The 23,321-nt window shown below is 37.7% G+C and overlaps 1 protein-coding gene across 1 annotated transcript in view; it reads left to right on the top strand.

Moving 5' to 3' along the window:
* The window catches only part of slc16a4 (solute carrier family 16 member 4), a 58,929-nt gene that overhangs the window by 6,397 nt on the left and 29,211 nt on the right, over nt 1–23,321 (top strand). The window contains exons 2-6 of the mRNA XM_028797117.2: nt 6,066–6,178; nt 8,374–8,506; nt 9,340–9,483; nt 9,996–10,157; nt 11,902–12,498. Coding sequence (XP_028652950.1) covers nt 6,080–6,178; nt 8,374–8,506; nt 9,340–9,483; nt 9,996–10,157; nt 11,902–12,498 — 1,135 coding nt within the window. The 5' untranslated portion in view covers nt 6,066–6,079. The remainder of the gene's footprint in view (nt 1–6,065; nt 6,179–8,373; nt 8,507–9,339; nt 9,484–9,995; nt 10,158–11,901; nt 12,499–23,321) is intronic.

Below are 23,321 nucleotides of genomic sequence, written 5' to 3'. Positions count from 1 at the left end.
AGCCGGGATGACAACATAATGGAAAGACAGGGAGAGAAAACCCAGCAGGACGATGGGCTGCCCCGACACAATGGAGGACAACTCCCTAGGGCAATGTTACCTCTGTGGATATCCACAACACACTCTGCATATTGTAGTTCCCTAGAACAAACATCCTTCTCGGGTTAAGTTGGGGCTTTCAAGGGGTGCTACAGGGATTCTTTATCCCTGCTTTGTGAGACTTCCATGTGACCTGGAAGTGCTTCCATCAGGCTATGCCCTAGCACCGGAAGTACTCCTGGGTCCTAGATAAAAGAAGCTGCTCAACCTCATCCAAGTGAGTCAAAATCGGGTGGAACTGGACAAAGCACGGCAGGGAGGTGGAGGAGGAAGAGAGAAGAATTGAGACAGTGTGTACATATTTGTATTTATTGCACTTATGGAGCTGTGGTGGAAGGTATATGTGATAATAAAATGGCTTTATTTAATGGGACTTGTGTCTGTAAGGTTGTGTCTGGGGTTGGGTGATCTCTGGCACCCTCTACTGTCCTCAGTGACTACAGAATTAGTCACTGAGTTGGACTGACTGTAACCGCAGAAATTAGTTGCGACTAGCATCACATTCACTCCTTTATCATTCAAATAATAAACATTACTTTGGTTTCTAAAAGCCAAATTAACAATACAAATTTTGGTGTTTTCTGTTTTGTCTTCAGTAATTGACTATACTGTTTCAGATCCTTGCTTGCATCTCTGAGATTATGCATTTCTGTTAACACACTAAATTCCGTATAATTAAAGAGATTTGCCTTGTGTTTCAAAAACATTAAGGAATGTTTGGTCAATTTGTAAATTTTGAAACACTAACTAAATACATTTTGTTTTGGAATGATGTGTAGTGGGAAGTGCACGAGGCTGGTGCCCCATCGAAGGTTTAATTTTTGTCTTTTTTCAGTGCAGCCAGTAAAAGTACCGACTCCCAGCAATTCTGAACTTGATGTGGAAGTCAGAAAATTAATGGATGGATGGACAACTGTAGCCATGTTCATAACACACAAAGAATGAATGTGAAGCTTCCTTTATTTTATTGCGACTGTGTATTTTGCTTTATTAGAATGTGAATAACTTAATCACTCGCTCATCTCACTCAGCAAACAGTTCATTGGTGCAAACATCACACTCCCAAAGCCTGAATGAATTGTGTATTTTTATTTATAATACTATAGGGGAATAAAAGAGGCAAGCTGTTTTTGCCTTGAAGGCATAGCATGGTTCTTCAGCTTTATTAAGTGAAAGCAAGTAGGATTTATAAGTAGTAGGTGGATACTTGGAATCCCACACTGAAATTCAAACCCTGGAAGGTCTTCTTAAGGTGTAACTGTTCTTGTTCTGTTCCACAGTCGCTCTCTAAGCTTTTACTCACACTCTTGCTATTTGTGACTTTTTTTTTTTTTTGAGGACCCTTGTGTACTATCCAATAATTTCTCACGTACCTCCAGTGGTACACATACCACAGGTGCAGAAAGACTGGTCTAGAACAAACAGAGAATTTAACACAAGTCTGTCATCCTTTAAGTACACCTGGTATCAAAGCACACTGTGTAAAATGTGGATGATTGCATCATGTGGTCTCATGCTGCATTTTGTGGACACTCAGTTGAGTTTTCAGCTGATCACAGCTTAACAATAAGTCAGCTCAAACGAACAAAGTGTTAACTTGGACAAACTTCAAAGACCCCAACTTGTAGTGATGTGAATATTTTAGCGAAACAGCTAGCAAAGTTGCAAAACCTGAAATAGGTTAATTATGCTCAATCCTTATGAGTTAATGCTGAAATGAAAAACAAAAAAATATTATGTATAGTTCTTTTCACTGCAGAAATGTTTTATATATTTTATAAACAACTGGAGGTTTAGTGATGTGCTGATTTTCATCTTATGCCCCTGTGACTCTATTACTGTTATGGTTTCATGTCTAACTAGCACCAAAAAGCATGAGTACTCTTAAGAAATACCTGAGGCTGAAGAAAACAAAATCACAAATAGGGGGAAGAGAACTGTAAAACCCCTGGCCCAAAAATACACAATGATTTATTTAATTAAATCAAAGGTACTCATTCCAAAATGTAAAAACTATATGAAAAATAAACCAAAGCAATACATAAGAACTCAAACCAAAAGACCCAAACCTAATACATCTTCCAGAAAAACTAATTTGTGCAAAATTAAAACAAAAACACAGAAAATCCTTAATACAAAACCAAAATCAATACAAAGCAAGAAGTACAGAATAACACAAAAGTCACAGACCTAAAGATTGGTCATGGAAGTAGCTAATGCCACAGCCTCCTACCTTGGGCCTGCTACGCCCTTAAATAGAACATCCAGTAGCAGCCCCATTAGCTGATCACCTGTAATGAAGTGGAGGCTCTGCCCTTCTGGGCTCAACATAAGGGAGAAGTAGAAAAATAAAGTAAAGAATGTTAACAATAACAAGAAAATAAAATTACAAAATGATACACAAAAGCTAGAAAAATGCAATGAAATTACATATTGTAAGCATAGGAAGTGAAGGCTCCTCTGGTTTTTGTCTGAACATTTGACAAGCTTAGCCAAGCTGAAATAAAGGAAAAAATGGTGCAGTAACACTTTAGTTTAGGTACTGCAAAACTGCATCTATTACTCATTTACTCTCTTGGTCTTCATGACACTTAAAAAGCTTTAGTAGATAAGTTAATCATCTCTGTGGAGTGTGGCATATTCACATGAGATAAGTTATTCATCTCTGTGGAGTGTGGCATATTCACATGAGATAAGTTATTCATCTCTGTGGAGTGTGGCATATTCACATGAGATAAGTTATTCATCTCTGTGGAGTGTGGCATATTCACATGAGATAAGTTATTCATCTCTGTGGAGTGTGGCATATTCACATGAGATAAGTTATTCATCTCTGTGGAGTGTGGCATATTGACATGATAGTAAAATTACAGGTCTTATACTAAATATGCCACATAAGGAGAAATGTCTCTCAGTTAAGCCACCTTGGACCACTCCAAAGTGAAGTTTTCTTAGTAGGTCACATTGCAGAAAGGAATAAACACTTTACAGATGCTTTGTAAGTGTTATGGAGAAGCAAAAAAGTGTTTTTTTTAATGTTGTGTTCCGTAAGAGTAAATGAGTAATAGCTGCATTTTTGCAGTAGCTAAACTAAAGTATTAGCCGATGGTACAAAGCCTGCAATGGTCATGGCTACCAAACATTTCTCGATGTCTTAAGCTGACAATGAATCTGAACAGCTAAAGTTGGAGAATCTGGTAACAGAAAGATCAACATCCTTCTATGATGTTCTTATGGAAAACAGCAAAGAAAGGTCTCAGTCATTTCCCACGAAATGTCCAGAACAGTGGACGGATGATCCAATTTCAATGAGTTTTGTGAACTGTCGTCATGTGAATGACACAGCTGAAAGAGGAATACATCTCTTCAAAAGGTACAATGACACAATACTGACAAAGGAAGAAGAACAGAAACATTTATTTCTTTGACTGGTTTGCAAACCATTACAAGAAATTTCCAGCTTCATCAAAGATAGCACTAATGTTATAGCCCTACAAGTTATGAACAATTATCTGCTGTTCATTTCAGGATATATAAACTGCCAAATGGAGTGACCCCTAAATGCTGCTTATTTTCAATGCAGTTTTGTGTTTGTTATAAATATGATACCAAAAATAAATATGATAAATAATGGAACTAGCTTTTTGGAAAACTTAAATCTATTTTTGTTTTTGAACCACTACCATACTCCCAATATACTTTTAAGAGCATGCAAACAGCCCCAAATACTATATTTACCTTCACACTTTTTCTGCTTTAACACACCTTCTCCATGTCTGTTAGTGGTCATACAATGACTTGTGGTTCTATTTTGTACTGACTGTATGTTGTTCACAAGTGTATAGGTCATTGCAATTGAGGCTCTGTGAGTCTGGTGTGGGTACGCATACTGCCGATATGGAGTAGCAAAAAACAATATTCATGTCTCGGAGGCATTTTTTAAGGTGCTGCACAGCACATTTAAACTGCTGCTCAGCTTTTATCATGCTGCTTACTCCCACTCCTGCACAGCAGTTTGGAATTGTCAAGCAACTCAGGGGAACCACTTCTTGTTTATATGTTGGTACTTTGCGGCAATTAATGAATACTTCATATGAGATATCTCCACCTTCACGCTTATTTTTCAAGTGTTGTGTTTTATAGTGTAGGCTACATCACAGGGAAAACTCATCATTTGTTTGTTGGTGTTTCCACATAGCTTGATAAATACTTCACAGGGGGAAGCTTGTGTACTGTAGTGTCATTAAAAAAATTAATCGTAAAAGGAAAGTACCGGCTCATATTCATGTTCACTCCTCAGTAAAAAAAAAATTAGGGGAAACATTGGCTGTTTGTACGAATGACCTCAACTCATTCAGCCATAAATCAGAACATGGCTATATTTCCTGTCTGGATTAATTTGAAGAATAAGTTTTGTATTTTTCCAGTCAAAGTTATTTTTTCACAATTATTTATACATTAATTTGCCATTGGAGTTTATGTTCTTAAGTAAAGCATTTTAAATAAATTTACCAAATACAGCTTCTGTTCTTGTGTTTTAAAATGATGTCTATGGTGTACTAATTCTAATGTAAAACTGAAGCCCCACTTTTGAAGCGGTAATGTTTTCAGTTTCAGAAAAAGCATTTTCCACTTTTCTGAGATATATTTATGAGTACAAAATGAAATTGAAAGTAATACATTTTACCACAGATTCTTGACACTTTATTCCTGATGTACAGCTACATTTCTATTCACACAACTGACATGGGTATTTGATGCAAATAAGAAAGAAAAGTATAAAACTGTTTATTGTGACATCACCTTTCTATAGGTCATGCAAAAAGACAACTTCCATTTGGTGATTAAAGTATATCAAAATAAAAAAATAATATTAAAATGATTTAAACAATGCATATTTGGATATGTGCCTCGCAGTTAGGAGACCCGGGTTCGCTTCCAGGGTCCTCCCTGCGTGGAGTCTGCATGCTCTCCCCGTGTCTGCGTGGGTTTCCTCCGGGTACTCTGGTTTCCTCCCACAGTCCAAAGACATGCAGGTTAGGTGCATTGGCGATCCTAAATTGTCCCTAGTGTGTGCTTGGTGTGTGGGTGTGTGTGTGTGCGCGCCCTGTGATGGGCTGGCGCCCTGCCTGGGGTTTCTTGCACCTGTGTTAGCTGTGATTGGCTCCAGCGGACCCCCGTGACGCTGTAGTTAGGATATAGCGGGTTGGATACTGGATGGATGGATATTTGGATATGAAAATAATATGAAAAATCAAGTATTTACAGTTTTTCATCAATTCCCTTATGTTGTGGCTTGGAGCACTTAGATTAGATGTGTACACCTCAATTGAAGACCCTCAGAAAGATGATGTATGATTTTACAGGTCTCACTTTTTTATAGACGACTAGATGTATCCCAAGAGGTAAAGAAAAAGTGTTTCTGATCACCTATTTTTCAAGCCTAATTCAGTTTGACATGAGTCACTTGAGGGAGAAGCGGCATATTAATATAGCTGTATAATAATATTAATTACTAGAAAATGGAATATTGAAAAGATATGTAGCTCTTGAGTTGGGTGGATTGGTAGCACAGTCAGTAGCACTGCTGTTTCTTGGATCTAGCATCCTGGTCTTGAATCTCATTCCTGATCAATTGTCTGTGTCAAGCTTGCACATTCTCCCTTAGCACAGAATTTTTTCTGACATGCCCAAAGACAAACAAGTTAGCTGATTCCAAATTAGTGCAAATGGCAGTGTGGATGAGTGTGTGTGCAAGTAGGTAACAGATACTTGCTTAATGGAGGAACTGTGAAGGGAAAACCATATTTATCTTGGAGCCTGATTAACTCTTAAATACACAAAAGTTTGATCAGTACTTGTATGGTACAATGTCAGTGTAGATCAGGAGTAAAAAATAGATGGGACAGACCTTGAGTCTCAGGATGTGTCCTTCATTGACCAGCATTAATCTATTCTCTTAACAGTGCAAGTGAACAAGATGTGTCCAATCAAGGAGAGGCCTTCAAAGATAGTGCGTCATTATGATGCTGTTCCAGACGGAGGATGGGGTTGGATGGTGGTGATAAATTGCTTTTTGGTAAGAGAATGGACTTTTCTGACATTTCATGGATGTATTTTGTACATCCTATTTTTTGTTTAAAATTTTTCAATATTTCATTAAAATAAGTAAACACAATATATTTCAGATTATTTTTTTATTTTCTATTTGAAGCATCATAAGTTACATATTTTCAAAATTATATATATTGTGATGGGTGTTCTACTTGGCTGTGGGGACTAAAGGCAGGAAAGGCTGTCAAGGGAATGGACTTAGCCCAGCAAAGTCTCGTGAAAGCAGCTTTCACGGTCATGGGCAACATATGTCATCATGTTGTTGCAGAATTAAGGACACTGTCCAACGGCAATATACCCTAAAGTGCTACTTCCAGAGTGTGGTACCTTCCTTATTGGAATAGTGATGCTTTGGAGAGTTGGGTAAAAAAATAAGAGGCCTCCAGGCAACAAACAACAACCTGACTGTGTTGCTCCTGAAAATAGCAAGATAGCAAGAACTGAAACTAGAAACTGCATGATCCATAACATTAGAAATAAAGTACAAAGTCTTAAATAAAAAAAATGTTTTAAGCCTATAAATAAGTAACAAAGTTACAGAAAATCAGAACACATTTGGTCCAAAATTTATTTATGCCTTACAGCTGATTCTGTGAGTTCTCACATCGTGCAATTTACAAAATGAATGGGTGATTGAATGAAATAAATTGATTTTTTGCAGGTATACTAGTTAGAATAAGAATCTTCCTGATAGAATATGTAGTACTGCTGCTTTACAGCTCAAGCCATTTCTCAGCCTGTTCACTGAATCTGTACATGTTCTTAATTTAAAGCATTGTGTGATTTTGGGCTATACAAAAATGAATTGCATTGTATAAGAAATTAAAAAGACACTAATCTCATATTTTTATAGCCATATGCACAACTTATGATCTTATTAACACAGTTTATATCATAACTAAGACAAAGCAAATTAAATTACTCGCAGTGAACATAGCATAATTATGCAATCTACAGTTTTATGCTTAAGTGGGCATATAGTCAGGCCCGGTCTTAGGTATTATGGGGCCCTAGGCGAAAGGGGGGTCCATGGGCCCCCTGGAAGCTCTGTGAAATGCGTGAAAATTAGACCAAGGAGTCGATCCGGGGCCCCCCGGACGCCGGGGCCCTAGGCGGTCACCTACTTCGCCTATGCCTAAGGCCGGGCCTGATTGGGACAAATAATGCTGTAGTATATTTAAGTATATATGACAATTGCTCACTCGGACAATTTGTTTTGGGGGCCCCCAAGAAGGCGGGGGCCCTATGCTATAGCTTGTGTAGCTTATATGTAAATCCTGCACTGCATATAGTGGCTAATATGTTTTTTTTCATGTAGCTGGTAATATTATTAAGGAAAGTTTTAAGCTACAGCTATAAAACTCTAAGATTATACATTCACCTCTTCATTTCTATTAATGACACTAATTCACTAAATGCATTATGCTCACATACTGTTAATGTCTACATCCATCCATCCATCCATCCATCCATCCATCCATCCATCCATCCATCCATCCATCCATCCATCCATCCACCTATTCTAATCGACATACCTGGTTTAGGATTGTGTGAGCAGGGCACATCCTGGCAGGACCAGCTTATGTTGGGCCAATTTAGAGTTGCCAAGAAATCTAACCACCACATAATTGTTTTTAAGTTATATAGTTCCATTATTTTGTATAGTGCCTTTCATTGCAAACAGAAAATATGGTATCAATAGTAGAATTTTTAAATAAGAAAATCAGAAAGAAAAATCATTTCAAAAAACCTTAAGTAGAAACTCCATAATTAAAAAAAAATGAAAATATTATAAAATAAAAAAATCCATCCATCACCTAAATCTGCTTCTCCAGAGCAGGATCACAGGGAAGCTTGAGTGTACCCATAAAATATAAAATAGTAAATAAAATATATAATATTACTATATTATTATAAAATATAAGCACTTGATTCCTACAAAGTGTGACTATTTTAAATAAAACTAAGCCAAAGCAAAGTCCTTGAAGAAACATACAATCATCACCAACAAAAGATTAAGTGATTTTAATGCCACTAAAATGAATGACTGAGAGAAAGAAAATCATAGTGTGCCAGTGATATCTTTTTAGACTCGGTATTAAATATTTTAAGTCATATTGATAACATCATGACACATAAAGGTTTGTTTCTTTGTTGCAGGTTAATGTCCTGGTGATGGGAACTCTGAAGTCATTTGGTATTTTTTTTGTCGGATTTCAAGAAGCTTTTGGTGGCTCAGCGGAACAGATCAGCTGGATTGGTTCTATAATGTCAAGTCTGCGGCTGACAGCTGGTTAGTCCAATCCTAGATGTATACTGTATTTTTTTTTTGAAATACATGGTCTGTGAGAAAATAATCTTTCTCCTAAAATATACAGGACTTCTCATATTAAGTCTCTTAGAGTTGTCAGCCAGGTGCTGCATCCAAAACAGTTCAGGACAAAATAGGATAAGGTTTCAGTCCCTAGGTTTTAGCTTTAGGTTCCTGGGTTTAAGGTCCTGGGCTTATGTTCCACTGTTGTCCAAATCCTGTGTTTATAGGGTTGACCTTCAAACCTTAGGTACCAGTTTAATGGCTTGAACTCCTATGTTTGACCTACTGGGCTTGGGTTTCTGAGTTCTAGGGCTTGTTGTACAAGCTTACTTGACCTCTGAGACTTGTATTGCTAGGTTTAAGCTTCAGATTTTGTTACCCAAGACTTGATCTTCATGGCTCAGGTTTCTGGGTCCATGTCCGTAGGTTTACATTCTTGCACCCCAGAGCTTGAGATCCTATGCTAGAGTTTCAAGGTCTATGTTACCTGGTTGAAGCTTCGCCTTGTGAGCTCCATGGGTTGAGATTCTGTGTTTGAGATCTTGAGGCCAAGGCTTCAGTTGTTGGGTTCAAGGACTTGAGATCCTAGGCTTTAGCTTCATGGTGGAAAAGGGTATTTGTGCTGCTTTCCCAAATGATAAAATATCTTCCTTACAATGTAAAACGGTTAAAATGTGCTTGATTAAACCATAACTAATTTGGTTAATAGTATGACCAGTTCTATTAAATCATCTGTTTTGACATCTTGTTTTAATGTATGACTTGGGGGTTCTTTCATATCCTTAGCCTGTCGGTGTCTGCTGTCTCCACAGGACCAATTGCATCAGTGACTTGTGGGAAGCTAGGGGAAAGGTGGACCTCTATACTAGGTGCCATGTTGGTCAGCATCGGCTTCTTTACCAGTATCATGGCCACCAGCATTGTTTTCCTGTACATAACTATGGGAGCCATAGTTGGTAAGTATTTGGAAAATGCTTGGCTAGTGACCTGGCTGTGTTGCTTGGTCAATCATTGCTTAATATGTCTATCAATTAAACTTGACTTTATGTACTGCCCTTTATAGTGTCCTTCGGTGTGTACAGTACAAAATATCTTGAAAATTATTTTGCTTTTTGACAGCATGTGACAGCACACTGCAACTTCTTTGTTTTATTTTATATTGGGTCTTTAGTACTGCATGTAACCCTTTTACAACCTACAAAGGACAGCAGAAAAGTTTTGATAAAACAAACAACTCAACATAGCTCATCAATTTCTATTCATAATTCTATTCATAAAATTTTTCAAAGTAAAGTAGAAAAGTGAAAAGCATATGACCTTAAGATCCTACATTCAGCTGCACTACTTTGTAATTGTCTTGTCTATAAAAGCACTTACTTTCTTTATTTTTCCCTCTGTGTGGACATTGTCCTCTTGGACAGGAGAGAAGCTCGACATTCAAGAGATTATCTTTGCTTTTTATCACCAGGTACTGGCTTTGCTTTGCTGTATCAAAGCGCCTCAGTCATGGTTGCCCGATACTTTAAGAAGCGACTGGCCACAGCCTACTCCATTGGTCGCTCTGGCATGGGTCTGACCTTTGTCCTGGCTCCTTTCACTCAACTCCTCCTGCAATATTATGGTTTGCAAGGTACACACACCGTGCAGTATTAAGTGTTTTAATCTCCTTTACATGCTGAAAATTGGCGGGGAAGGAGGGTGAATGGGCCAGTCAGTATGCTTACCTTTCTTTTTTCTCAACAGAGCACACTATAATGCATGAGAGCATAGGGGACTAGAGTGGGCAGGTAGATGTTGATGGGCTCGCTTCTAATTCTTTTGTCTGCTTTGCAGTGTTTCCCCAACATTTTGTGTTTATTTGTTCTTTCTTTCTTCTGTGTGGAAATAGAGTCAGGATTATGTTTTGCCATAATCTTTAGAACTCATTTTTGATTAAACAATTTCTACATTACACATTGTATTATTAAATTTTTCCTTCTCTCCTTGCTTTAGCTCTTTGTTCGCCTGATAATATCCAGTAATTTTTTAACCTCCCTAGCGTCAGACCCGAGCATCACTCGGAATGTGAAAACAGTGCTAAAAGAGTTAGTCCCAAGTGTCAGTCACTTAGGCAACAGTATAAACAAGTCTCATACTAGTGTTAGACCTAAGGATTACTTGGGCTGTAAAAGTGCTAAGAGCCTTAGTCTCAAGCATTACTTGGGCAACGGTGTAGGCGCATCTTCGTAATAACATAATGGCATCTGGTAAGAAACATCTTTGAGCAGCTCAATTGTTGCACACTCTTGACAGTGATACAAGCAGTGATGTTTAGGGGCCTCTCATCAGCAGTGATGACAAAGTGAATCTGTCTTCAGTAAATGAAATTGAAACGGACAGTAAACTGAAAGTGATTCTGATGAATCTGAAAGTGATGCTCACATTTGGGCTACTGTTGATCCTGCTTCAAATAAACCAGAACCACCATGTTTTGATTTTGTGGGGCAGTCAGGAATAAAAGTGAACGTTGACAGCCAAGAGCCACTTATTTACCTGAAGCTGTTTCTTGATGACGTGATCAAAAGAACTGTTGTTGAGTCGAACAGTGTCAGGTAAATGACCACACACCAAAACAGTTTTCCCATTCAAACATCATCTTTATTATTATCATTATCATTCATTGAATATTATTATTATTATTATTACTATTTTTATTATACATCATTACTATTATTGGTATCATTATTTTACACTTCTGACTTTGAACTTTTAGTGTGGTGACCGTTTCACAGGAGAAAAATGAGATTTAATAAAAATATAAATTTTCAAGCCAAAAAATACATTTTTTTAAAATTTTTTACATTTTTTTGAGAAAAAATATAACAGTAAGGATGTTAATATATTAATTCATTAAATAAATACTTACTAATTAGTGGCTTTGTAAGGTTTTGGCCTTTGCAATAGCACAAATTCACAACTATCAAATGGTTGATGATTTTTTAGATTTAAAAGGAAATAAAATTATATTTAAATTGAACCAAAATGTTAAAAGGGAGAGTTGTGTGACTAGATGCAGACAGGCCTAACACAATAGCTAAAGTAGCTCACCAGATAAGTGTCTTGTAAAGACAAATAAAACAAGTCAGCAGCAAAGGAGCAATCTGGAGAGCAAACATGAATGTTACAAATGGCAAAGGGCAATTTATATTGAGAAAAAAGGAGAAAAATAAAATGGGAGAAAGAGGAACAAACAAATAATTTCAGTAATTGAAGATATGAATTAGGGGATAAGGGGACATTAGAAATAGCTAGGCATAGACCCAAGGTAGACTGTTATGTTACAGTAAGTGCTCATTGAAACACAACTTGTTAATGCTCATCTTTCTGTGTGCCAGGTGCTTTACTGATTTTTGGAGGACTCATGCTGAACTTGGTGCCCACAGGAATGTTATTACATCCCATATATATTAAACACAGAAAAGCTCCACTGACCCTACAAGAGGACTTGCACACAGAACCAAATGCAATTGCCACAGAGCGGTTGATCTTTAATATCTGCTTGGATCAAAACACAAAGACAAACAGTGTGCCAGCCAGTAAAACCTTCATTCCTTGTGGTAACATTCCCAGTACAGAAATGCTTCATATACAGGGGGGCAGCAACCCCTCAGCTTTTTCAAAGACTTGGACAAATGGCATCAATGAGCAGGGAAAGAATGATAGGAGAAAACTACACTTGAACAAGCAAGAAGATGCTTCCAAGAAACTGCAGAGCATTCTGAGCTCTGATGAGGAAAAGCCAGCTCCTAGTGCCACCTCAAAGAAGAAAATCTTAGACTTGACACTTCTCAAGAACCCCTTTTTCTACATCTTCACCTGGTCAGTGGTCTTTAGCCAGCTTGCTTACTTCATTCCTTATTTTCATCTATCAGCCAGAGCAAGAACACTTGGGATTGACCCTATGGATGCCTCCTTTATCATCTCAGTAGCTGGTAAGTAATGTTTCTCTCAGTTATTCCATGTAGACCTCACAGTAGTTTGTAGTTCTGGATTTGGTTTGTAAACTATAATCTTTAACCAGCTCAAGATTATTTGATTCTAAATTGAGGGATACAAGAATGTACTCATGAAATTTGTATCTTCAGAGGAGATACTATCCCTAAAAATCATATTTCTTCATCCCAAAACACACACATGCCTCAAAACAAGCAAAGACAAAACACCACACTTGAATACTGAAGGAAAATAGCACTTAGCCTGACTTTTAATACTGATTGAGCTTTTAAAAACATTAAGCTATCGATGCACAGAAAAAAGCATATCCTCAGACCAATAGTCTCTGGTACAATAGAAACAGAGGGAAGTGTCTTGAGTGTGTCTGATGTTTTGGCCATCTGCATCCAAGTAGTTTGGTTTAAAGAAAATGTCCAAAGGATGGATGCCTCAGTTAAATCCAACATGGCAACTCTTAGATGTTAGGTGTTACAACCATTGTGACGGACAGATTACGAATGACCAAGCGCTGGTGGCCACTATGACTTTCTTGTAGCATGGAGGCCAGAACTGCATATAATGTAAGCATAATGCCCCTCGATTTATATTCAACAATTTTTATGATATAACCTAACATTTTGTCTTTTAAAGAGCTTCTACTCATTGCTTAAATTATGAAAATGACATGTCACCATATACTCCCAAATTCCTTTAACCAGTTGCTTATTTTAGGACAGCCACCTCCCATCTCGTATTTATAATTGACTTTCTTTTTGCCCACATGTAGCACTTTTCTACATTAAACTGTATTTTCTAAGTGTTCACCCAGCTCTGAAGTTTGTCCAAGTTTTTGGGAATAGTTTTTACTGCCTTTGCAGTGTTTTCAATTCCTTCAATATTAGTACCATCTGTGAATTTCTCAAGTTTACTAACTATACTAGAATATATGTCACTACTATAAGTCAGAAAAAGTAGCAGATCTAGGAAGTTTACTAACTATACTAGAATATATGTCACTACTATAAGTCAGAAAAAGTAGCGGATCTAGGACAGACCCCTGAGGGACTCTACTGATGACCACACTCCATGTGGAGGATTCACCTCTTATCTATACTCTTTGTCTCCTGTTGGTTAACCAACCTGAGATCCTGTTGAGTGGGTTAACCTCTGATGCCTGCAGCTTCTAGTTTTAGAATTTAGAATTTTTAGAATTAATCTTCAGTGTGGACTACATCTAAGGCATTTTGCAAGTCTGGTTAAATTATGTTGTATGCTTTGCTTTTGTCAACTGTTGCAGTTGCCTATTCAAAAAATAATCTATATGTTTGGTTTGGCAAGATCTTCCTCTCATATATTCATGTTGGCTGTTATTTATTTTTGTATGTATTTTTATTTATTTCTTATTATAGTTTGCATAATTTTGCATGGTACCAAAGTAAGACTTATTGGTCTGTAATTACCAGGACTTATTTTGTCTCCCTTCTTGGAGCCTGCAGTCACATTTGCAACTTTCCAGTCCTCAGGTACTTTTCTTTCACAAGTGAGTGCAGAAATATGCTAAATACAATTGCTTGATACAACTGATAAAATCTTGTCAGGTCTGGGGGTTTCATTAGTTTTGAACGTATGAGGGCTTCAATCGTATCTGACTCTTCTATTTTAAAATGTATGAATTCTTGAGATTGTTTTTACTTTTGCATGGGACATTGCATTTGTTTCTCCTTTTACAAACACTTCAGCGAAATATTTCATTTAGTTCATTTGCTATTACCTTCTCTTTTTCATTGAGGTCTCCTTTTGTGTCCCTGGGGTTTCTTAAATTCTCTTTTATTGTTTTTTTATTGGTGTAGTACTCAAAAAATTGATCGCTCTTTTACTTTTCACTAACATTTTTTTCAGTTTCTTGCTAGTTTTTTGGGACAGGGTCAAAGGAACAGATTGTAATGTCATGTTTGACTGGCATCCTGTCCAGGAATTGTTACTGCCTTGTGCCCCGCATTTGCTGGGATAGGCTTAAGGCTTCCCTGTGACCCTGCCCTGGATAAGTGGGTTAAGAAGATGGATGGATGCATGGATGGATGGATGGATGGATTTCATGTTCTGTTATCAAGCTAAAAATTACTAAGGTGATGCATTCAAGGACAGAGTTGATTTTACACTGTGATTATTTATTTTGTGGGAGGATTTTGTATCAGGAATCTTACATTATAAATTTTGTTAGTGAAGAAGTTGATAAAATCTGTATTACAAATGTACAGAAGAATAATAATAAGAATTTTGCATGGCAAATCAGAATTGCCATTTGCCAAATTTTGGTCCTGGGTCTAAAAGATTATTTATGTTGTCATCTGAAACAGCAGACACAATGGGTCAGAAAATTTAAACTTTTCATGTGCACACTCTATACACAATCTTTGGAAGACCTGTAATTTTGTTGCTCTCCAACTATACTCAAATTTCCAGCATTCAAATTTAACAGCTCTCATTAAACCACGGTCAGCTTCTATGTGCTCTAATCACTTATTTTGAGGGGGGTTACTATATTGAAAGCCTTTTTTGGAGAGACATTATAATTATGTGTTGGCTGATGATTAAGTATGACTTTCCAACAATATACACAGTGTTTGCAGAGTCACAATCTAGATGTCACACTTTTCTTGTTTTAATCTGTGCCTGTACTGGTAAGAAAGGGCAAGGACACATCCAGTATAATTAAGTAAGGATCAGAGGCAACTTTATTTAGTAGTTTAATTCTTACATTTCAAGTCTTAACTAACTACCTAAGTAATAATTAGATCCAATGTATGATTATGACTGCGGTGGGTTGGCACCCTGCCCAGGATTGGTTCCCTGCCTTGTGCCCTATGTTGGCTGGGATTGGCTCCAGCAGACCCCCGTGACCCTGTGTTCAGATTCAGCGGGTTGGGAAGTGGATGGATGGATGGTATGATTATGATAATGAGTTGGGCCTTTAGCAATCTGCCAAACTCTACTGGATTTAGTGAGTGTGTAAAATATTTGTTAATGGTGTCGGTTTTTCCATGTCTATGTGAATATTAAAATCAACCACTAACACTACATGATCAAAATTTATAGCTAGTTCAGATATTAAGCTGCCAGCTTCAGTTATGCACAATGAATATAGCCCAGGTGCTATGCAATTTAGCACTACAGTTATTATAGCCTCTTTCGTATATCTAATTTAAGCATCTGAAAGGATGTAAATTCACTTACATTTTTAGAAGCATTATGTCATTCATCACATAGACTTATTCCAAGGCCACCTCTTCAACCAAAATTGCTTGATTTAAGAAGATATTTAAGCCCATTCAGTATCCCTGCCAATATGTCTCAAATTAATTGAGCGTGGTTCAGAAAGGAGTCAGAGATTAGATTTCATACTTAATATAATGTTTTTCACCAATGCATATTTATTTCCAAGTGTGTGAATATGTAGCAAACAGCATTTTAAACTACATATGCTTTATATTAAATTATCTTTGCACTTTTGATGGAATATCTTTTTTTAAATTCTGCTCTCTGTTTTTTTTGGTTATCAATTTATTTATACTTTGCTACATGATTCAATAGCTACAGCAGATACAAAAGAATAACAGATGAGATTAAAGATAGTCTATGATTTTAAGATCACAAGGACTTGGCCAAGATGGTGTTCTGAACATTCAGACAAGTAATTGTACTGCCAACTTGTGGTTAAAAAACAAGATCCTTGCTATTTAGGAACCCTCTCTCCTAAAAAAAAAAAACAAACAAAACAGGCATTTCTCAAAAATCATCCCAATTATTAAGAAAACTCTATATATAATTTTGGTAAGGGGCCAGACGCAATAAGTTCTGACATTTTCTTTTTGATTTTTTTTGTAAGGATTTGAAATCCTTCTTTAATGCCGGAACTTGCTGCAAAACAACATCATTATAGTGTGTAGATGTAGCAATAAGGGTGACATTTCATTGTCTGGCTGGATATCCACTTTAGCCTCAATATTGGAAAGCTTGAATGACATTTTCTTAAAATTTAGGGGTTCCACAACTAGAATCTTCTTCAGTGTCAGCCTCAACAGATGCTGATTTCTGAGTATTGGTTCTGCATCCAAATTTGTGATCAGGGTGCTGAAGGGCTAAATTCTGACATCTTGGAATCTCATCTTACTGTTGCCCATTTGCTCTGTGGATGAACTGATGTTACTTAAATTAGCCATGCACTAAATCTTCAGCCCATGTTCCTGTTTTAAAACATGTCTCTAAATGGTTGCATTTGAAAGACATTTTGTTTCTCCCCTCATATAAGGTTTAATATTGCAAAGAAAATGCATGCTAAATAAAGGTGTAAATTATTCAAGTATAGTAAAACAATTGCATACATCTGCATGACCATTCAAAGCATAAGTTATTCTAATTATATTAAATTATACTTGCTGCACACTCCAGATGGATAATTTGAAGTAATCTTGCAAGCTTGATACGATATGTGTCCCCAACTTTTTTTCTGTAACACTCCAGCAGGGGTGTTGAACTCCAGGCCTGGAGGGCCACAGTGGCTGCAGGTTTTCATTCTAACCCTTTTCCTAATCAGTGACCAGTTTCCACTGCTAATTAATTCCTTTTCCCTTCATTTTAATAGCCCTGTTTTTAAGGATTTGGTCCTCTGAATTGATTCGTTTCTTCATTAAATGGCAGCCAAATAGAAATGAGATGTGAAACGAGCCAACAGATGATGAGCAAAATTGGGATTTCAAACTCCAACCAACTTCATTCCAACCAGTTTCTTAATGAGAAGCCAATTCTCTGTGTTAATTAAACACATTATTTAATCCCATAGCTTGTTGCTGCTCTCATTCTGCTACAGCAGACATTTTCTGTTTTTTGTAAGATCACCGTCAAGATGTTTTAGTGAGCTGAGAGACCAACCTTACTGAGACCTTCACCTTTCTTTATTTTCACATATTGTGTATGGGCGCAGGTGAACTGGTCATGTGACGGTTTGTTTTGTGTCTCATTATTGTTTGGCTGCTAATTAAAGAAAAAGAAACAACTAAGGGGTCTGAGACAAGTTAATTATAACTAAGGCAAAAGAAATTAATTAGCAGCAAAAACTGGTCACCAATGAAGAAGATGGTCAGATGAAAACCTGTAGCCACTGCGGCCCTCCGGGACTGGAGTTCGACACCCGTGCTCCAAGCTGATGTCAAAATCTATACCAAAATCAAGTAAGGTTGGTTGAAAACTCAGCTAGAGTCCATCAAAAGAAAGTTAAAATAATCCCTCATTATTTCATTAACTGTTAAGCAGGTAAAAGATCTTAAGCTGATTCCAAGTGTGAAATTTGCATTTAGAAGCTGTTAACTGTTAACTCTCAAAATAAGGTCTAAAGAGCTGTCCTGAAAATAAAATGAGGCCACCATTAGGCAGAGAAAACAAAACACACCCACTTAAGAGATGGCAGGAACATCAGAAGTGGGCAAATCAATCATCTGGTACATTCTTAAAGAGAAGGAACACACTGGTGATCTCAGCAACACCAGAAGGCATGGACAACCATGGAAGAGAACTGTGCTACATGATCGCAGAATTCATTGCTTGGTGAAGGAAAACAAATTCACGACATTTAGCCAAACCAAGAACACTCTCTGGGAGGTAGGCCTATCACTGCTAAAATCTACAATGAAGCGAAGATTTCATGAAAGTAAACACAGGGTTTATCACAAGGTGCAAACCATTGGTAATCCTCAAGCATAGGAAGGACAGATTAGACTTTGCCAGAAAATATTTTTTAAAAACCAGTCCAGTTTTCTTTAGACTAATAAAATTAAGATCAATATGTACTAGAATGATAGATAGGGAAGAGTATGGAGAAGAGAAGGAACAGCTCACGATATGTAGTATACCGCATCATCTGTGAAACATGATGGATGGCATGGGCATGCATGACAGCCATTGGTAGTCAGTCACTGGTGTTTGTTTATTGATGGTATGACCACTGACAAACGTTGCAGGATGAATTCTGAAATGTCGTAGGACTATACTTTCTGCTCAGATTCAGACAAATTCTGCAAAACTAATAGGATGATGCTTCACGGTACAGATGGACAATGAGTGAAAACATACTGTAACAGTAAACCAACTGCTTTTCAAGGCAAGAAGTGGAATATTCTTCCATGACCAAGTCAATCAACTGGCCTCGATCCAATTGGACATGCATTTCACTTGCTGAAGACAAAACTAAAGGCAGTAAGTTCAACGAACAAGCAGCACCTGAAGACTGCTGTAGTAGAGTCATGGCAAAGTATTAGCTGGGTGGAAGACCAGCACTTGGAGAAGGCCATGGGTTGCAGACTTCAGGCAGTCATTGACTGCAAATGATTTCCAACCAATTATTGAAAATGATCATTATGTTCATGATTATGTTAGTTTGTCCAAATACTTTTGAGCCCCTGAAAATGGGTGGACCAAGGATAAAAATGTCTGCCTTTTCTAAATGGCTCATACAATGTTTTTGTTAAACGTCTTAAATTAAAAACGCAAGTCTTCACTTCAATCACATCTTGAATGATTCAATTCAAATACACTGTGGTGGCACACAGAGCAAAAATTATGAAAATTGTATTACCGTCCAAATACTTATATATCTAATTGTATAAACAATTGTACTATATGCTTAGCCTGCAAGACTACCTTGGATAAAGACATCAGTGAAATAGTTAAATATAACAATCATATAATTCTGCAGTTAGTTTGTTAGGGGGGGTGGCACGGTGGCACAGTGGTAGCGCTGCTGCCTCGCATTTAGGAGACCCGGGTTTGCTTCCTGGGTCCTCCATGCGTGAAGTTTGCATGTTCTCCCCGTGTCTGCATGGGTTTCTTCCCACAATCCAAAGACATGCAGGTTAGGTGCATTGGCGATTCTATATTGTCCCTAGTGTGTGTTTGGGGTGTGTGTGTGTGCGTGTCCTGCGGTGGGCTGGCACCCGGCCAGGGTTTGTGTCCTGCCTTGCGCCCTGTGTTGACTGGGATTGGCTCCAGCCAATCCCCGTGGCCCTGTAGTTAAGATAGAGTGGGTTGGATAATGGATGGATGGATAGTTTGTTAGGACTACAAATCAGATTTTTAGACAATATGGCTAAAGATTCTCTGATGTAATTTAATTCAACTATGCACTGAATTTAAAGACCTTTTGGAAGCTAAACATATTTCATCACACATATAGTGCAATGTCGGCTATGAAGCACAGTGGTAAAAACATCAAACCTTTTAAATGGCTTTCGGTATCAAGGACTAAGTGCTTTTCAGAAATTAAAGAGAGTGCTATAGGTGAATTAAGGACTGCATATGCAGATTGTGAAAAGTGGACCCATTATTTTATAACACTGACTACTGTTCAACATAATGATATAAATAAAGACTAACATCTATACATGCACTGCTCTTTTCCAGTCTTCTGTGTACAGGCGCGCGCATAGACAGAAGGTCCATTTATTCTCAGACTGGACAACGACTGACGCATGCGCACAATCGGTTCATCCGGGTACTCGAATAAGGTTGCCGTTGTAATCGGTACAAATGTTAACGTCTATATGTTTTCACCGCCGTATGTGAACAACTTGTCACATTCTTTAGAAAGCGGTATGGAATGCTTGTTTCTGTCATTTTCTTTATAGATACGTTTTAAAGACACGTCGAAGAATGTTTTTCTTCGGTGCAGTACATGTGCTACTTAGTTTCGCGCAAACAAAAACAAATCCCAACATGTAAAGCTTTTACTTAAACAACGGAACGCGTAACTATTTACATGACTACACGAGCAGTGACCGCTACGTCTCTGAGGCGCTCACAGGTGACCGTGGTTTACACTTACAGAGTGGGAAACAACTGTGCGGAGAAAAAATATAGCTGGTTTCAATAACCTACAAAAATCAAAAAACACAAAGCCAGGTTCCTGTTACTGCAGTAAAAACTGCGCAACGTTTTCCAATCGAGTACAATGTATAACAAATTTTCTAAATGGCAGCTGATGCGCAGGGTTCCTTCCCATTAATAATAACATTGTTCAGTTTTTCACGTTCATATTAAGAATGAAACCGTCACATACTCGCAATTTAGTATCATATGTCACTGTAATGGCGAGAGGAAACAGAGCTCCCTGTGGTCAAGTCTACAAGAACTGAAGACACCCGTCCAGAATGTACAGTATTAGTAATGGAACAAATGAAGAGTATTACAGAATGTATCGATACAGAAGAAGCGAAGGTATGAATCTTAACGGTAAAAAAATAACAATAAATATTTAAGCATTCTAAATATTATGAACCTAAGCCCGAATATGCAAATAATGGAACGTAGATATTTCAGTCTAAAGTGTAGTGGTACTGGGACAGCTGAGTCATGAATATCACTCATCAAAGTATTGGTAAATTAGGGACTAGAATTTTTACAGTTGCACTTGGGGCTGTTCTTTTCTTTGTACGTGTAATAGTAGCAGTGTGACTTTTAAAACAATTTAAAATTGTTTGGAGTTTTGGACTTTTCATTCGGTCAAGTGTGTGTGTGTGTGTTCACCCTGACATAGGCTGGCACGCAGTACTGAGATTGATCCTGCCTTGTGCCATATACTTGCTGGAATAGGCCCCAGTACCCTGCAATCCTGCATTAAACAGGCGTAGAAGATGGTATGGTATTGTACTTTTACTGTTCTTCACTCTGTGTAACCAGTTTTGCCAGGAACGTTCACTTTTAGCGAGCAGTTGCCTTGCATTCCTCATATTTGACACATACTATAGACGTGCGCTGTAGAAATAAATGCTTCTATTAAGCACAGCCAATGCTGGGAGAATTTATTCAGTTTGAGGTCTGAAAACTATTTCTTGCACGTTCAGCATGTTAAATGCAATGAAGAGGCCAAATCGTGCAGCTTTTGTTGTGGGTAGGGATGACTTTTCAAATCTCTCAGCTTCGTTTTGCTTCGCGCTTCACTTCAGAATTCCTAGAAACAAATATAAGAAACCTACAGGACGAGCTCAGTTAGCAGTTACTTCCAATTAACAAGCCTTCCCCAAAGATTAAGTCTCTCTTGGCAGCTCAATGGAAAAAGAGCAAGCAGACAGCCAAACTCATGTGTAACATTTACTTTGGCAGATTTAATTAAGCCAGAGGGGAACAAAGCATCCCTCTGATACGTCAAGTAAATAGTCAAACTGTTGTGGTGGGGGTTGGGGCTTAGCATGGGAATATAAGTGCCAGGGATCTGGGGAATTTGAGTGGGCTGGCAGATGCAAGCCTTCGAAATATCAAGTGTCAATAGGGAAACTTGCATCGGGCAAAGAATTTCAAATAACAGCAAAGTCACACACAGCCGCTGTCAATTTTATATGATTGTGACAATGTGTAATATTAATGTACAAATTAATTTCACATGCCTACACAAATAAATATTTTCATCTATTTGTTTTTTCATAATCAGTTTTTTAAATTACAGGGCAGCAAGAAGCCAAGGCTTACTCTGGCAGCATCAACTGTTGTGATACCAGCTTGCCGCACTGTCTCATACCAGGCCATTCTAGAGTCGAAAGTTAACCAGCATTCTAGTATTTGGAAACTAAAGGATCTGTAATAAGTCCACATGCACACAGGGAGAATATGCAAACTCTCCACAAACCATGTCCATAGTTTATACAGATTTGCTTTTTATGGAGTGCTTCTGTGGAAGGAGTGCTAACTACTGTGTTCTCTCATACCTGTTACGTAGATTTTCAGTCAATTTGTATTTAATGTAGCACCTTTCCTGGTGTTTCTCATGACAAAGCATGCATGGATTCAATGCAAAAAAAGTAGGTATGTACATACACAAATACACCCACACTTCTAATATACAAATAACTTATACACTTATAGCTTTATACACATTAAAACACATCTGCAGACATGTATGTTTGTATATACATCTATTTTATGTATGTTCATAGTCCAATTCAGGGTTGTGGGGGCCTAAAGTCTTTCCCTGTAGCATCAGACACAAGACAAGAAGCAATGATGATAGGATATCAGTTTATTGCATGGCACATTCATGCGCATACTGGTGAGGCGTTACATCCAGTTTTTGCATGGTTTGTGCATATACATAAAACATAATGTGTTTGCCAACATTAAAAGTCAATTTGAGCCACTGTCCTTTTCTCCTAACATAATTGAAGTAATTTACTGCACACATTGCAATAAGGGCACCTAGCAATAATTAAGCGGCTGAGCAGTGATTCATTTAATGCGCAAGTTATTTGTGATGCCAGGAAAAGGTTGACAAACATCATGGCTCCTTGCCCCGGGTCAAACCGTGATTAATTTATTTTGAGGCAAATTAACTTTTTAGACAGATGTGATGGTAGTATGGTGGCTGGCTTATTGGTAAGGTAACTGGCTGAACCCTCAGTTTTTCATATGGCATGTGCTATTCATTGTAACACCAATCTTGTTATTACATGTGTCAGGTAATAGCGGCTACCTGTTCAGACACTGGTGCCTTATGCCATTCTCTGACCTCTTGAGACTGCAAAAGAGAAACACTGTAATGATTCACATGATCTTGTGCTCTCACTTGTGGAGTGCAGCCAGATATTCTTGAATGCAGGTAGCAGTTTTTCAGCGAATCAGGTGGGAGGCTGCTGTATGAGCCAGTGAAGTTCAGCATCAGTGTCGCTGCATATGTACAGGGTTGATTAGTCTGCTCCATATGTAGTTGTTTCATGGTGGCATTCGAGGCACATTCAACTATATACACATTGGTGATTGTGGTTTATAAAGTATACATTTCTTA

Source organism: Erpetoichthys calabaricus, chromosome 3, assembly GCF_900747795.2.
Source record: "Erpetoichthys calabaricus chromosome 3, fErpCal1.3, whole genome shotgun sequence".
Taxonomy (NCBI): Eukaryota; Metazoa; Chordata; class Cladistia; order Polypteriformes; family Polypteridae; genus Erpetoichthys; species Erpetoichthys calabaricus.
Note: the sequence above shows the minus strand (reverse complement) of the source record. Positions and strands in the feature narration are given on the sequence as shown.